The following is a 14,322-nucleotide window of genomic DNA, read 5'->3' on the forward strand; positions in this document are numbered from 1 at the left end:
GTCTTAAATTCGTTGTTCAACGAATGATTAATGTATATCTAAGTAAAAAGTATAAAGCAAATGAAACAAATGATAACAAATAGTAATGATGACGATGATTACAATACACGCGAATGTGTAGATGGCGTTCTAGTATCAAAGAGACATTCGCAATCGCTAATTGGCGCGATGTTGATTAATTAACGCCTCGCAATCCCATTGTGCAACAGTTCGTTTCCTACTTTTGCGAAATAACGCGTAAAACTAACGAGATCGTTAGTGGCAACCGGCCATTTTTACCGGAATTAATCGATACCTGTGCCGATTAATTGAATTAATCCGTCATTCCCCTTTTGCCCTTTTCTCATTTCTTTAGTCTTTTTTTTTTAAATAACGACATTAACGTGAAAATTGAATGAACTTGTATTAAATCGATGAAATAAAAATATAAAGTGCTTCTAAATAACGAAGATTTATATCTCATCTTAATTTGTTTGTGATTCTGTATCAGATATTCGTGAAATTAACTTTTATCTTCAATTACTTTCCTTTTTCATTGGAAGATATGAAAGCTGTTTCTGTCTTAAATTTTTCTGTAGATATACACTTATTGTGAATTAAAAACACGGATGATGTTTGTGGAATACTATTTTACGTAGATCTTGTAAAAATTTTTATGCTTTCTATATTTTTTATGTAATTATTATTTAAGATGGCAAGAAAACTAGTAATTGAATTTTCTTTTCTCTCTGCTTTCAGGCGATGAAGATGAGCAAAGTGGGCAACCAGACCAATTCGCAGGACCCACAGGCGGTGAATTCACGCGTTTTCGTCGGGAACCTCAATACATTTCAATGTAGCAAGACCGATGTGGAACGAATGTTCCAGCGCTATGGTCGTCTGGCCGGTAAGTTTTATTAGTAAAAATTGTAATTGGTAAAAATTAAGCTACTGAGGTAAGGTCATTAAAAAATAGATTACTGAAAGCTCTGCGTACAAATCTTTATCAAATATAATATATGTTTTAAACTAGACATTCTGAAAAACAAAACGACAAAAAGCAGACTGCATAAAAACGTAGCTAAAAAGTGAAATGTTAAAAAATATCTGTCAAAAATATCTCTTGCAAAATATGCTCAATAATAAACCGTGGAAAATAAAGAGCTTAAAAATATCTTGTTTTAAAAGGAGTAATTTTAAGCTAGACAGGAAATTTATACTTAATTTATGTTTTACTATTTTCAATAAAATTTATTTTTGAATTACTCCATCACGCTTCTAAAAGTGATATTACGGATATAAGCAAAATTATTTGATTTTATTTAATCCGTTAAAATTTATACTTTTTCTGTCTAGGATTAAATGTGTCTCCGTGTAAATGGTAAATTCATATCTATAGACCGGCAGACTATCCGATTTCATTTATCTTCTTCGCATCTTAATTCGTTTCAATTATACCTCGTGGAAATATTTAGCAGAACCTAAGCGATTCCATCGGAATAATTTCTTCGCAATCCCTACGCACACGCGCGCGAGCGTTAATCCTGCGAAGTACGAACTTTACTCCCGGCGAATTTAAAAAAGACAGCGATATTCATAAAAGTAAGATAGCGACGCGACGTAAGAGCAGATAAAAATCGATTATCGCGCGGAAAGGAAGAATCATTTGGTTATTTCCGAATGTTGTTCCCAATCCTTCCCGAGGCGTTCCCGATAAATCGAATCGCGTGAGAAATCGGCGGCCTGATAACATTCGATAATTCGCGATCGAATAACTTATTATCCGGCGCGGAAAAATTGCATCGGGAAGAATAGCGGAAGGGGCAGCGGGGCCCCGGGAAAATGGGATCCCGGTAACGCAATTTGTGCCACGGCGACTTGACCTTCGATAGCTCGAATTGGATATCCGTCGGTCTCCAGTTTCAGGAGGAGCGGCACGATGACTGCCGCTACCTTCTCTTCCTTTGTAAGCCGTAACTTCGTTTACTCCGCAATCGCAGGATTTGTTATCCCGGAAAATCATTTTTCCGCGGGGTCTTGTCCCCTCCTCGGGAATGAAATTACGATTGCGATCTGGAGTGATAGATAGACGAACGATAATAAGCCGGGAATGACCATGTGAGGTCGGCCATGATAGATAGACGATCGAGACAATATCAAATAATCTCTCGCTTTTTTTATTGAATTTACTGTGAACTGTTATGTATTACAGTTCAACATATATATATATACAAGAAATCCTAAGACTTTGATTTTAATAACAGATTATATAACACACATTTACAAAGTGAATTGATTTTTTCAAAACATTCAACATTGTATATCTTCATGACTAAGCTTCAAAAATTGTATACTAAAACAGAATACTTAACTGAAAGATTAGCTAAGGAATACAATTCTTGTCCGCTTTAACTCGATCCGTTCTAACTTTAACTTAAACTCTACGCGTACATAAAATAATATATAAAAGGGATGAATATAGCGCAATAAATAATGTAACAAGCCGTGCCAACGGTATAAGATTATGTAATAAGGACGAAGAATGCTGCGGAATTAGCTTCGTGCCGACGCAGGTGATATTGGCGTTCCAACGCCGAGCGCGTCGTCGGATATCACGGGTAAGTTATCCTGCCCCCGCTCTGTCCAGCAAAATCGCAATTTCAAATGTCGGATGTCGAAATTACAAGGAGCGCTGCTAGCTGCCGATAAACAGCTTACTTTCTCAATAAAGGACGAAGACAATAAGGGCAACTTCGACTTTGCAGGAATTAAGGCGCTCGCCGGATTAGAGGGACGCCGATACGAAGGATAAGCCGCGTCCTGTACGGAGGCGACGCCGCGTGCAATGCGCGATAGCAGATAAATTACAAATTCTACGAATCGAATCTCTTTTACAAGCAACGTTTAACGCGGAAATGTATACAATCTTCGACTTTCTGGGGAATTGCTTTTGTTTGAAATCCGGTTTAAAAACGAAATCCTCGACAAATAAGATCGCACTAATTTCAGTAATTTTTCTACTGTAAACTTTACATCTTCTTGTTACAAGACAAAATGAAGAGAGATTATTAAACGCACATAGCTGCGCTCTGCCCTTTGCGTAAGAAATATTCCAATAATAAATACAGAATATAATTGTTATTAAAATTGTAAATATACTAACGGATTAATTTGAAAAAATTTATGATCATTTCAACATTTAAACACACCGGTAATTTTATAAATAATTAATTAAGTTTAAATATCTTAGCAGAACAAGAGAGATGGGCAAATTTCCTTAATTAATAATTATAAAAATTGTTCCTCACTCAATTTGTTTAAGTGCATTTTATTTTAACAAACTTTGAACATATAGTTAATAATTTATGTCACAAAGAGATATATTTTAATTTTGAAAAAGAAAAAACTGAAAAGCACAATCAAATTTTTGTTATGTAAAATTCAATTTTTTAGTTGTCTAGAAAACTAAACGAAGAGAATGGCAATATTTTTTGGACATCCTATATGCAGTTGCATCGAAAGAAATCGTCACTAGAATGATTTAAATCTATACTGTCGAATGCCCAGATAACAACACTAGAGATTCTCTCTGCCGACAAGTTTTCCAATATAAAGTCGATATTTGTTCTATATAAATGCCAAAACATTGGAAAAATTCACTGCAACAGGCCCTCAATACAGCACTGTTGTTATCGAGGCACTTGGTTGTCACTTTAGCGAGTGACGACTTTTACAAAAAACATAGTTACGAAAAATACAAATAATTGTTACAAAGAGCGGACTTGTCTGTTTTTATGGAGATATTCTATCGAATCAAACTTTGATTTCCATTTTTCCATTTCAATATTTTGCCTTTCTCGCCATTGAATTTATTCGGTCTTTTATTGTGAACTAAAGGCAAGTAAATAAATCACGTACGACTTTTTTATTAGTTAAAAGTTTAAACTTTCCAAGTTATTAACAGTAGTTTTCGTACAAAATTTTTACGTTTTATCTCACTTTGAGGGAGGTTTTACTTTTATCTATTTAATATGAAGTTTCTTTTGGAAAAGACTTATTGCATACTATTTTTCCCGTATATATGTATATATATATATAATTTTTTACTTTCTTCTGACTATATTAATATTTAAAGTTGAAAAAGATTAAAATTGTTATTATATTAAGTTTATTTACATATATTAAGTTTTTATTTTTAAAGTCTTGAAAATAATATACACATCGAGTCGAACAAGATAAAAATAAGAATTCTCACTTGCTTTAAATTGATCTTCAATGACGTTTACATCTGGTAGAGTCCGAAGTAAAATAAAATATTTAGTAATCAGAACTTTTGTTTGGAATCTTTTTTTGAAGTTAATTGACACCTATAATGATTCTAGAGATTGGTAAAGACGCCCGTCACGAATTGTAGGGAAATGTAGGTTTGAATCTTGGCTGGAGTGATATTTTTCGCAATGATTTTTTTACAATGACTGAAGAAAGATGTTTATTAGCATCAAAAATTAAATCGATATCAATTTAAGTATGTAGATTTACTGTTCCAACAAAAAGCTATATTTTAAGACCGACAAATAATATATAATGCAATTTACTGAGTTGGGAAACGCAGTATACAAAATTGACACAGAAATATTATTTTTAGATTAATAGATACGTCAATGTTCTCGTTATAAGCTAAAAGCTATATAAGAAGGTCAGCGGCCAAAATACGAGTAAAATAAGGATGTTGGTTTAAATTAAAATTTAGTTTATTTATAATAATATATATTAAAAGCAATTTCAACGTTTCGACTATATTTAGTCTTCTTCAACAACAATAATTTAAACTAGATTTTATTTTATATCAATATCCTTATTTTATTCGTATTTTGGCTGTTGACTTTCTTAGTTTATTATTATTAGGCTAAAGACCAAGATCCAGCCAGACTGAAAATGGCATCTTCTCTAATTAATTGTATAATGATTCTGTTCTTCATTCTACATCAGATTTTGTAATAACATTAAAATCTAATTGCGAATGCATACCAATTTTGAATCGATCTTGCGGTCGAACGAAATCCCACGAGCATCTCTGCAAAATCATGCGGCTGATTATATCACTATTAGCATCTAGAAACGACAAAAACGACCGATATCTCAAATAGTTTCGTAACGGTTTTCTGATGCGCTCTTGTCGGGATGCGGTTTCGATATTGAAATCAAATAAATATTTTTATTTAGAAAACGCATTCTTTGTGTGTTAAAATAGTTTTGATTTTTATTAAACAAGAACCGATTAGAGTTCGTCAATCATCATAACACATATGAAAATAATTTATAATATTTGCGCGGTGAGGATTGGAAGAACTTTGTTTTTACACATGCTAGATTCAGCTAGATTATGAAACGAAAAAAACTTTAATACATTCTATATAAAAATATATGGAAGAAAAATATGTAAGCATCTATACCTCTCATAATCAACTGATGAAATTATGTACATTTACGCCAAGAGTTCAACCACGCCCGAAAATAATATCCAGAGCACCGAAAAATAAAATAATGACAGACGAAGAGCGTCGTATCAACCGGCCCGCACCTCGCACATATACTTGCACTTACGATCGCGCATTTCGCTATCGCGGTTTTTATGACCAGAATAAATTTCGTCGCGGAACGGTCTCTTGAGCGCCGATATCGAACTCCCGCACCCGTCTCGCGTGCACAAATGCACACATAACACCTCCGCCGTCCCCTTACGTATGACATGCGCGCAGACAGCGATTTAAATTCCGGAATAAACGTTACGGCGATGACGAGTTACGTTACGGGGATCGAAGATCGATACGATCGACACGACGATCTCCTTTCGACCGATACGCCGCCCCTGAAAATGTGAGGGGTGGGATTAAGCTTTGAGATATGGGGATGATATAGTGCTTTATCGGAGAGTCGAGCTCCGAAGCGCTAAATGTTTCGGGAGATCGACGGGGGGGGGGGATCGCTGTGTAATACATGATAAATTCACTCTTGCTTGAAAAACGAGAAATAGATAGATCTGGAAATTAAAATTTGAGAATAAAAAATTATGTCAAGTTGTGATCCTAACAGCGATAATAATGCGAAAACATATTATGTTTCCGTACGATAAAACATCTGCTAAATTATTTCAAATATTTATTTTTTTTAGAATAACACGCATATATACTGGATTTTTCGAATTTTAAATAAAACTATCGACATTCTATAATCGGTGTAGCAAAGAATTTAAAAAATTATATTACATAACTACGTTTAATTGAAATTTCTACGAAAACGAGAATTTTCAATCCTAATGGTTCAAAAATATGATCGATAAATTAAAAAATAAAAAAATTAAAAATATAAATATATATACATTTTTAATCGTACATAATTTCAGTTTTATTGTCGGAATGCTACATAAAAAGAAAGAAGAAAAAGATGAAGAAATCTGATGGACATACTTTATAAACAAAAGAGTAACACAATTTATTAGTGTATTATTAGTGTATTTCACGACAAGTGTATATTAGCCTGAGATTCGATTTTTTTTAAATCTCTGTTCAACAACCGGTGTATACTGAAGAATGAGCTGATAACAATAGCGACGATGAAAGCTATGAACATCTCTTGCGCCGAGCTTCGCGATGAAGCGGAGCGAGAGGGAGGGCAGATTCGCACGGACAGTATTTGCATTCTAGCGCGTACACGCCCGCGCACACGTCTGTGTGAGTGCGAGTGTGCGTATTGGTTAGATTTACATATTTGTTTCGGCATAATGAATTCCATGCATGGTCAGCTGCTAACCACGCAAAAGTTATTACGGGTACACAGATTACAGGTCGCGTCCGTGCGACTTGCCGCTCCGGCAAAATCGACCGGCAACAACGCGCACTTGTTTTTATATTAATTTGGTTTGCAAAAATGTTTAATATTCCCCGGAGCTGTATTTAATTGTTCGGAAATGTCGTTATTTAATTTGGAGATTTTTTGCTCTCCAGCTAAAGTTTGTTCAATTAAATAAGATACAAGCCGTTTTCGGTCTAAGCTTAGAGCTTAGGCAGCTCAATATTAATTTCCATGTATATGTATTACTATAATACATATATACATATAAATTACAGTGCCAGACTAGAGTCATTAAGCTCAACAGGGTCTTCTTTCCCCGCTAATTTTTCCAAGCCCGTTTCCTTGGCAGTGGTTTCGCTAGATAGTAGATAGGGACAGTGGGAATCTCGTTAATCCATTCATGCGCGTCACTAATTAGATGACGAGGCATTTGGCTACTATATAGAGAGTCATAGTTACTCCCGCTGTTTACCCGCGCTTGCTTGAATTTCTTCACGTTGACATTCAGAGCACTGGGCAGAAATCACATTGCGTCAACACCCGCGAGGGCCATCGCAACGGAAATTAATATTGAGCTGCCTAAGATCTAAGCTTAGACCGAAAACGGCTTATATCTTATTCGATTGTGTATCATAGCGGTCTTGTTTTTTCTCTTATTATTTGGTCAATTAAAATTTTGTTCTATGTATTTTGCGCGGGGATAGTTTTCTGGAGAAAAAAAAGAGTTGATGCTTGAAAAAGTTCGTAGCTATACGAACGATAACGCTCTTCCAATGTATTATACATATTTTTCAAATGTTTGTGAATATTCCTAGAAATCGCGCGGTTCTCTTTCTTGTTTAATTTTTTTTATAATTTCAATCATTTATTTTGCAGTTCTCTCATGTATAAAACATATAGGATAAACAGGATGGTTTATTTAAAAGGACTCACTCGCGATCGACTCCATTACTGAGAGCTTTATGCCGGATGTTTTTTCAGATGGAATTTACTCCATTACAAAAAGCCCATAAACTATATTTTGTGAAGATATTTTTTAAAATAATTTTAAGGTCAGAAAATGAATTTAAATAAATGAATTTAAATAAAGCTGTATATTTTTTACCAGCTTTTACATGAGCGTATATTAATAAAACTTTTTACGCTTTTCCGCTTTTCCGCTTATAACTAACTGATAAACAATCGTACTGGTCGTTGTTACAAACACCATGTGTTACATTTTAAAATGTTTAATAAAAAAATAAAGAATATCAAGCTCGTATGAAATAAAACAATAAAAATAATAAAAAAAATTATGTACATTAAGAATAATGCGTATAATAAAACCGTAAAACAATTGAGGTATTAATATTTTTTATCCGAATTTATTTATTTTATAAAATCTGCGAAATGTGTAATTAACCTTTTACATCTTTCAGGTATCTCTATGCACAAGGGTTATGCATTCGTGCAGTTCACAAATCCGTTTGACGCACGCAGTGCGTGCCTCGGTGAAGATGGTCGCACCGTCCTCAGCCAGATTCTCGGTGAGTAAACTCTTCTATTTTTTTACCATATTATTTGGAGAGTTGTTTAAAAAGACTTAAAAGAAGATTGGACGTGCCTATTCCTAGCAAATCAAGCCTCGTTAAAAAAAGGCTTTATATATAATAGTCTGTGACGCCGTAAAAGATTGTGGATATTATTATTCTATAATTATGCCATATTCTATAATTGTATCACGCATTCCTCAACATTTATATCGTACAAAGTATTATAGAAGAGTATTTTCTGTGTACAATGATATTTTTATGGAAAAAAAAATGTTTATTCATAGAAAATCTCTAAAGTGACAAGATTATGGCGGTGAAAGCCTTTTTTTTATCGATATATATTGACACATATTGACACATTGTAAAGCGATAATGAAACACAAGGATGGAAAAAGAGATTCGCATTAATATGCAACGACGCATAACATGCCATGCGATATAGGGGATCGCTTTTGACATGATCACTTATTCAACACTTGGGAGAAAGTGTATCACTCTAAGCGTTTAGCGGCGCAAAAAAATGACACCAAACATATTCTATAAGACATATTTATGACTTACGCAAAAATATAAAAAGCATATTGCAAGCCTGCGACAGATATTGACGATGCAATACCGAAAATATCGAAGAAACGTAAATAATTTTTCGGATAATATTCTAATCGACTTTTTTAACAAAATTATTTCCCCTAATTTGCGGGAGGGACGTGCAATATATCGAAATAATTTTATAATACAATTAATCGAAATTTTGTTCGTACAATTTTCTATTAACGGAAATCTTCGAATTCGATAAAGTCTATTCCAAATGCAGTATTATAGTTATCGAACGCTACGTAAAATTATTAAGAAAATTGTAGCTGCAATTTAGAGGATTTTCGTTACATCGTGCTAAAAGAAAATGTATCTTACGTGAAACGTTTTATAAACTTGTTCTCGGAATGGAAACGAGAGGTTTGCTTGAAAAGTCACTCGGACGTAAATTGCAGGAATCGCGTGTATTTCCCTTGCGTCTGACATCCTAATCCGGCATAGCTGACGTGGGTAAATGCCGGTCCTTAAGATATTAAATTAGAAACACCGCATTCGCATTAGGACGCGCGCGAACCAGAAACTGCGGAAACCCGGCTGTAGCCGGCCGTAGGGATATATACCGCCGATCGTTTGGTTATGACACACGGCATAGACTATCTTACAAAAGCGGCAGGGCCCCTGGCCCCTGAATAAACCGTACGCGTGAAATAAACAAACGACGACGATGGGATTGAAATCCGGGACTTAACGCTGAGTGCAGTAGCAGTACATGCGCGCCGCGGCTACCATAAAGCACTGTAATCGGCCAAGTAGAGTAGGAGTAGACCATCGTATCCCATAGTATTTCCGAATGTGGGCAATATTACGTAATTAGCAAATCTTCAGTAATAGAGCTTAATTTCACATTCATATGGCAAAGAAATCGTTCTAATGACTTATTCGCATCTCTCCTTTAATCCGTTGATATTCCCAATACCGTATCGCGCTATCAAATTTGATAAATTTGTAATTGAATAAACGGGCGTGAAAATGTATAAGGCTTCTTTGGAAAATATTTATGTGGGAATTTTTTTAGGATTAAGAGTGAAAGAGATGCAGCATGTGTGTGTCGGACGCGTAACTTTATTTTATACAACTTACTCTCAATTACATCAATTTATTTCGACAGACGGGTATTATATTATATAGACGGAGTTTATAGAACGTGAGAGGACTGTGATCCTTATGGAGCTTTGTAGAGCTCTGAAATATTCGCACGTTTATTTGTCATCTATGAAAAACGTTCATAAGATTTTCGAACACGCCCATGGGACATGTGAGATTGTTGAGGCGTATCCTATACGTCCCTTGTATAATCCATGTCCTTCATGTCCTACATGTGCCACGTATGCTACCTCTCGAGTATCGAATGCGCGTATCAGCATCGAATTTTTCAGGGCACTCTTCCCTACCTCGCGTCGCGTCGATACTTTTTCGGCCGTCTCTCGCACTAGTGTCGTTGCTTCGTGCGAGTGTTTCGAGACTCATATTGTGTCAAATATATGCCCTTTAACTCGACTGAGCAAAAACAGAAAATTACATTCCGCAATCTGTTAATTATACGCGTGTAATGCACGGGAATTAAATTAGACGAATACATCATGTATTTCGCGCGAAATGAGAAACGCGACTATTCAAGAGGCACACGAATTTCCATGGAACGCGTTGGGCTCCATAGAAACCTCCATAAAACCTCAGAAGTTAACAATCGCCTTTTAAATTTCTACGGAATTTCTGCAGTTTGCAAATTACGCTTCCGGTTCGAGCGCAGCTCTCTCTCTCGCAGCCCGACCCCTTTACTTTTCCCCCAAATATTTCTCACCGTTCCCGCATTATATAGAACGCGCAGGAGCTGTCCACCCTCCTATTTCTAACTCGCTATCCTCCTCCCCGCCCCTGCGGCAAGTCGCACTTGTAAATGCACGCCATCGTCCGCGCGCTCGCGCCCGCCCGCGTGTGTACGTGCTTGTCCGCCCCGGAGGTAGGCGAAGCATCGGGCGAACCGCCGGAAACACAGTTCTTGCATTAGCCGAAGAAAGATTTCTGGGGTAATCGTGGCGGAGAAACTGCCATCCCGGGAGAGAGAGAAAGAGAGAGGGGGGAGGGGGAGAGGGAGAGAGAGAGGGAGAGAGAGAGAGGGGGGAGGGGGACGAAGAAAGAAAGAACGCGCACGCGCGCTTGTCGTTCTTATTGGCGCGAGTTAGACGTACGGGGACGGGGGTTGGTAGACGGGAGGGTGGTTAGCGACGGCTAATTCCATTGGGTGTGCGAACGAACGGAGTAAAAGAGTTCCCACGCGATAAGCTTTAACCCTTTGACGCTGCTTGTATCTCCCAAAAAGCGAATCGATCTTTTCTACCGGGTGACGCGAAAAAGACGAAAACGCCCAACGATACCCTCGAGTGCCCTGAAAAAACACCCCCGAGAGAGAGATTGAACGTAAGCGAGCCTCTCGATTTCGGTTAATTTACTACTTTGTCACTACACGTACCTCTGAGACAACAAATAACGAAATTAATGAAATAAACACATGTGTCCTGTATTATTAAAAATTAAAGAATCCTCAACGCGGATTTTATTTCGTATTCAAATTTTTTTTGTTTTGACACCTCTTCCTGAATTTCACATTTTTCAAGACACGTTACAGCTTAACTTTTGCAAACGTTCGCGTATTCACGGATTAGTGCAAAAACGCATTCTTTTTTTCTTTTAATTCCGGAAGTTTTGGAGAACTCAGATTAATATTAATTGTGATATTCACTTCGCGAACGTCATCAACGTTTAATGTCGACTATCCGGAAGACGAGGGTCACATGACGAGAGTAATGCACGGCATATGCAAATACCGTGTGGACGATGATTTATTATACTAATCTCGTTACGAATTAATGTGCTGATTTATGATGCCGCGGTCCTTTTTCACTCTTCGCAAGGTGTCCCAACGCCGCTTGAAAACGCGGCATAAGTCATCCCCGTCGCACGGATTTTTTCAAAGCCGACCCGCCCCCAAAATATCCGTAAATCTAGCGCATTCGTATATTAAAATCTCCAGAAATTCCTATATTTTTTCGCAATTTCTTGTTGTGACATCAGCAGCCCTTAATTAAGCGATTAAAAATCAGATAGTGACGAGTTACGATTATAAAATTTTATTTGATATTCAAAAGAATGCGTGGAACATATTATTTTTAAGTAAACTGAGTAGTGTCAAAATTTATTAATTTAATATTTACCAGAAAATGTTTTGAAGGCAGCGTAAATTAATAGTTGTAAACGTGTTACAGTTGCGCGATGAAGTTTTGTATGTATACATGTACAACAGCATTTTATTACAAATGCATACAGCGTGTATATCGCGGTTTGTTCAATGCAAAAATACTATATAAACGAATATATAGGTACAGGGTAATTCGGTGAGTACCTCGCAATAATCTCGATGCATTATTTGTGAACAAGTTTGCGAATTGCTCATGTAAATTGATACCTTTCCATTAATTTGAACTCCTGTACGCGCACCCCAGATATTTGTCCTCACTCTATCATGTGTCAGAATTTCATTGCAACTCCATATGGCGTACGGTGTCTTCTCAAGGATACGAACAGCAGAAACATAATAAAAATAGGATGGGGAACAGCGGACGCAAGGTTGATAATGCTGGACGTTGTAATTTTTGTCCTTCCGGTGCTGAAATCCGATATGAAACTGAAGCACTACCGTCTTTTCGGGTTGGAACATAGCTGCTCTATTTTTATTTCTTGTTTCTATTTCATTAATGGGCGGCTCCTTTTTTTCGAGGTTGAATCATAAACACTTAATTACATAAGTGCATTAAGATATTATTTTCAACGTGAAAGCACAATATACGCTGTTGGAATTAGGAAAAATCCGATGTTCGAACGAATAGAAGAATGCCACTGAACCAGGTTTCACCTCTGGCAACGATCGAATGTGCAGGTGATACCAATGTAAAATGCGAAAATGTGGAAAAAAAAATTGATATTTTGCATTTGAGGTTATAACAACTGACTCCGCTTAAATGGCAGAGGGTTCGCATTAGTTATGAATTCTAACGGAAGCAGGAATGGATTCTATAGCGTGTTACGTACGCGCGCGATGACGCAACGCTCCAATCGCTAAAAATGATCCGCCGAACGTGCCGCACGTGCTTCAATCTCTGTCTCGTCCCAAATCCGCCGCTAATTAACAGCAACGCTCGCATTGTTTAATTTTATTATGCAACGTTATTTTAAACTTCAGACCCGTTTATCCGCCGCGAACACAACACGTCGTGTTGCGAGCCGGAAATTCCGCTAATTAGGGAGGGCGTATAATGTAATTGCGCTCGGGATCTACCCCGTCCCCTCGTCCTTCCCCCTCGCCCTTCGCACCCTCGTCCGACCCCTCCTCGCCCTACTTCGCCCCGTCGTTGAGCGAGCTCAAAGTAACCTTTTGCGTGAAATGCGCTTACACTAACGAAGTCCGTGCTCGTTACTGGTTACATAAACGATAACCGGCTCAAAGTGACGCTCTCTCAGTGACACGCAGAACCGCCGCGACGCTGGAACGTTTAGTCGGGCGCCGCGATGCTCCTCCGAGTCCCACCAATAATTCTCAAATCCTAGGCTCGCGTTCATGACATGTCGCAGATCAAAACACTAAGAGCGACACTCGAACTATGCTGATTAGGTGTTAACTTCGTCGTTCCGTTCGGATCTATCCGATCCTATCCCCTTTTTTTAAATGTGACGATTCTATAGAACATTGATTCTAATATATTTATCAAAATCAATAAGGATCACGTTTGCAGTTATAAAACTCACTCTTTTATTAATAAACTTGAGAAAATTAAAGTAAAATTAACTTTCAAATTTAAATATTAACTTCAAGTTTAAAAAAAAATGAACCGTTACGCTAAATGCTTCAATATCTATTTACTATGTTAATTTTATTGTCGATGAAATAATTCCGATATAATGAAAGTTGTATGTATATGTATGTGAATGAATCTCTTTTTCTTTCAGAAATATCATTCTCAAACTTGACGTTTATACAGTTCATTAATTTGAATTTATTAATGATTTTAAAAATAAATGTTGTATAACGTACATGAAACGTACATCAAATTGCACATCAAAAACATCTTGAAATATTCAGTTTTTCTTTTCCCGAGTTTTCGTTTCTCTTTCGAGATAAAACTTGTAGAGACATAAAGCCGAACGACTTTTGCCCATTTTCCTCGACGAAGGGACGCATCGAGTACGCCAATTTTCGTGGGCACGCGTTTTTCAGACGGAATATCGAGTTCTCGCGTGACACACGTGTTCCTGCGTTTGGCCGGGCTATCGAGAAAGAGAGAGAGAGAGAGAGAGAGAGAGAGAGAGAGAG

General features: G+C 36.9%; 1 protein-coding gene across 1 annotated transcript in view; it reads left to right on the plus strand.

The window, feature by feature from the left end:
• The window catches only part of LOC112460765, a 136,193-nt gene that overhangs the window by 60,144 nt on the left and 61,727 nt on the right, over positions 1-14,322 (plus strand). Inside the window, exons 4-5 of the mRNA XM_025025600.1 lie at positions 739-886; positions 8,250-8,357. Coding sequence (XP_024881368.1) covers positions 739-886; positions 8,250-8,357 — 256 coding nt within the window. The remainder of the gene's footprint in view (positions 1-738; positions 887-8,249; positions 8,358-14,322) is intronic.

This window comes from Temnothorax curvispinosus, unplaced genomic scaffold (genome assembly GCF_003070985.1).
Source record: "Temnothorax curvispinosus isolate PA1 unplaced genomic scaffold, ASM307098v1 QBEX01010801.1, whole genome shotgun sequence".
NCBI classification, from domain to species: domain Eukaryota; kingdom Metazoa; phylum Arthropoda; class Insecta; order Hymenoptera; family Formicidae; genus Temnothorax; species Temnothorax curvispinosus.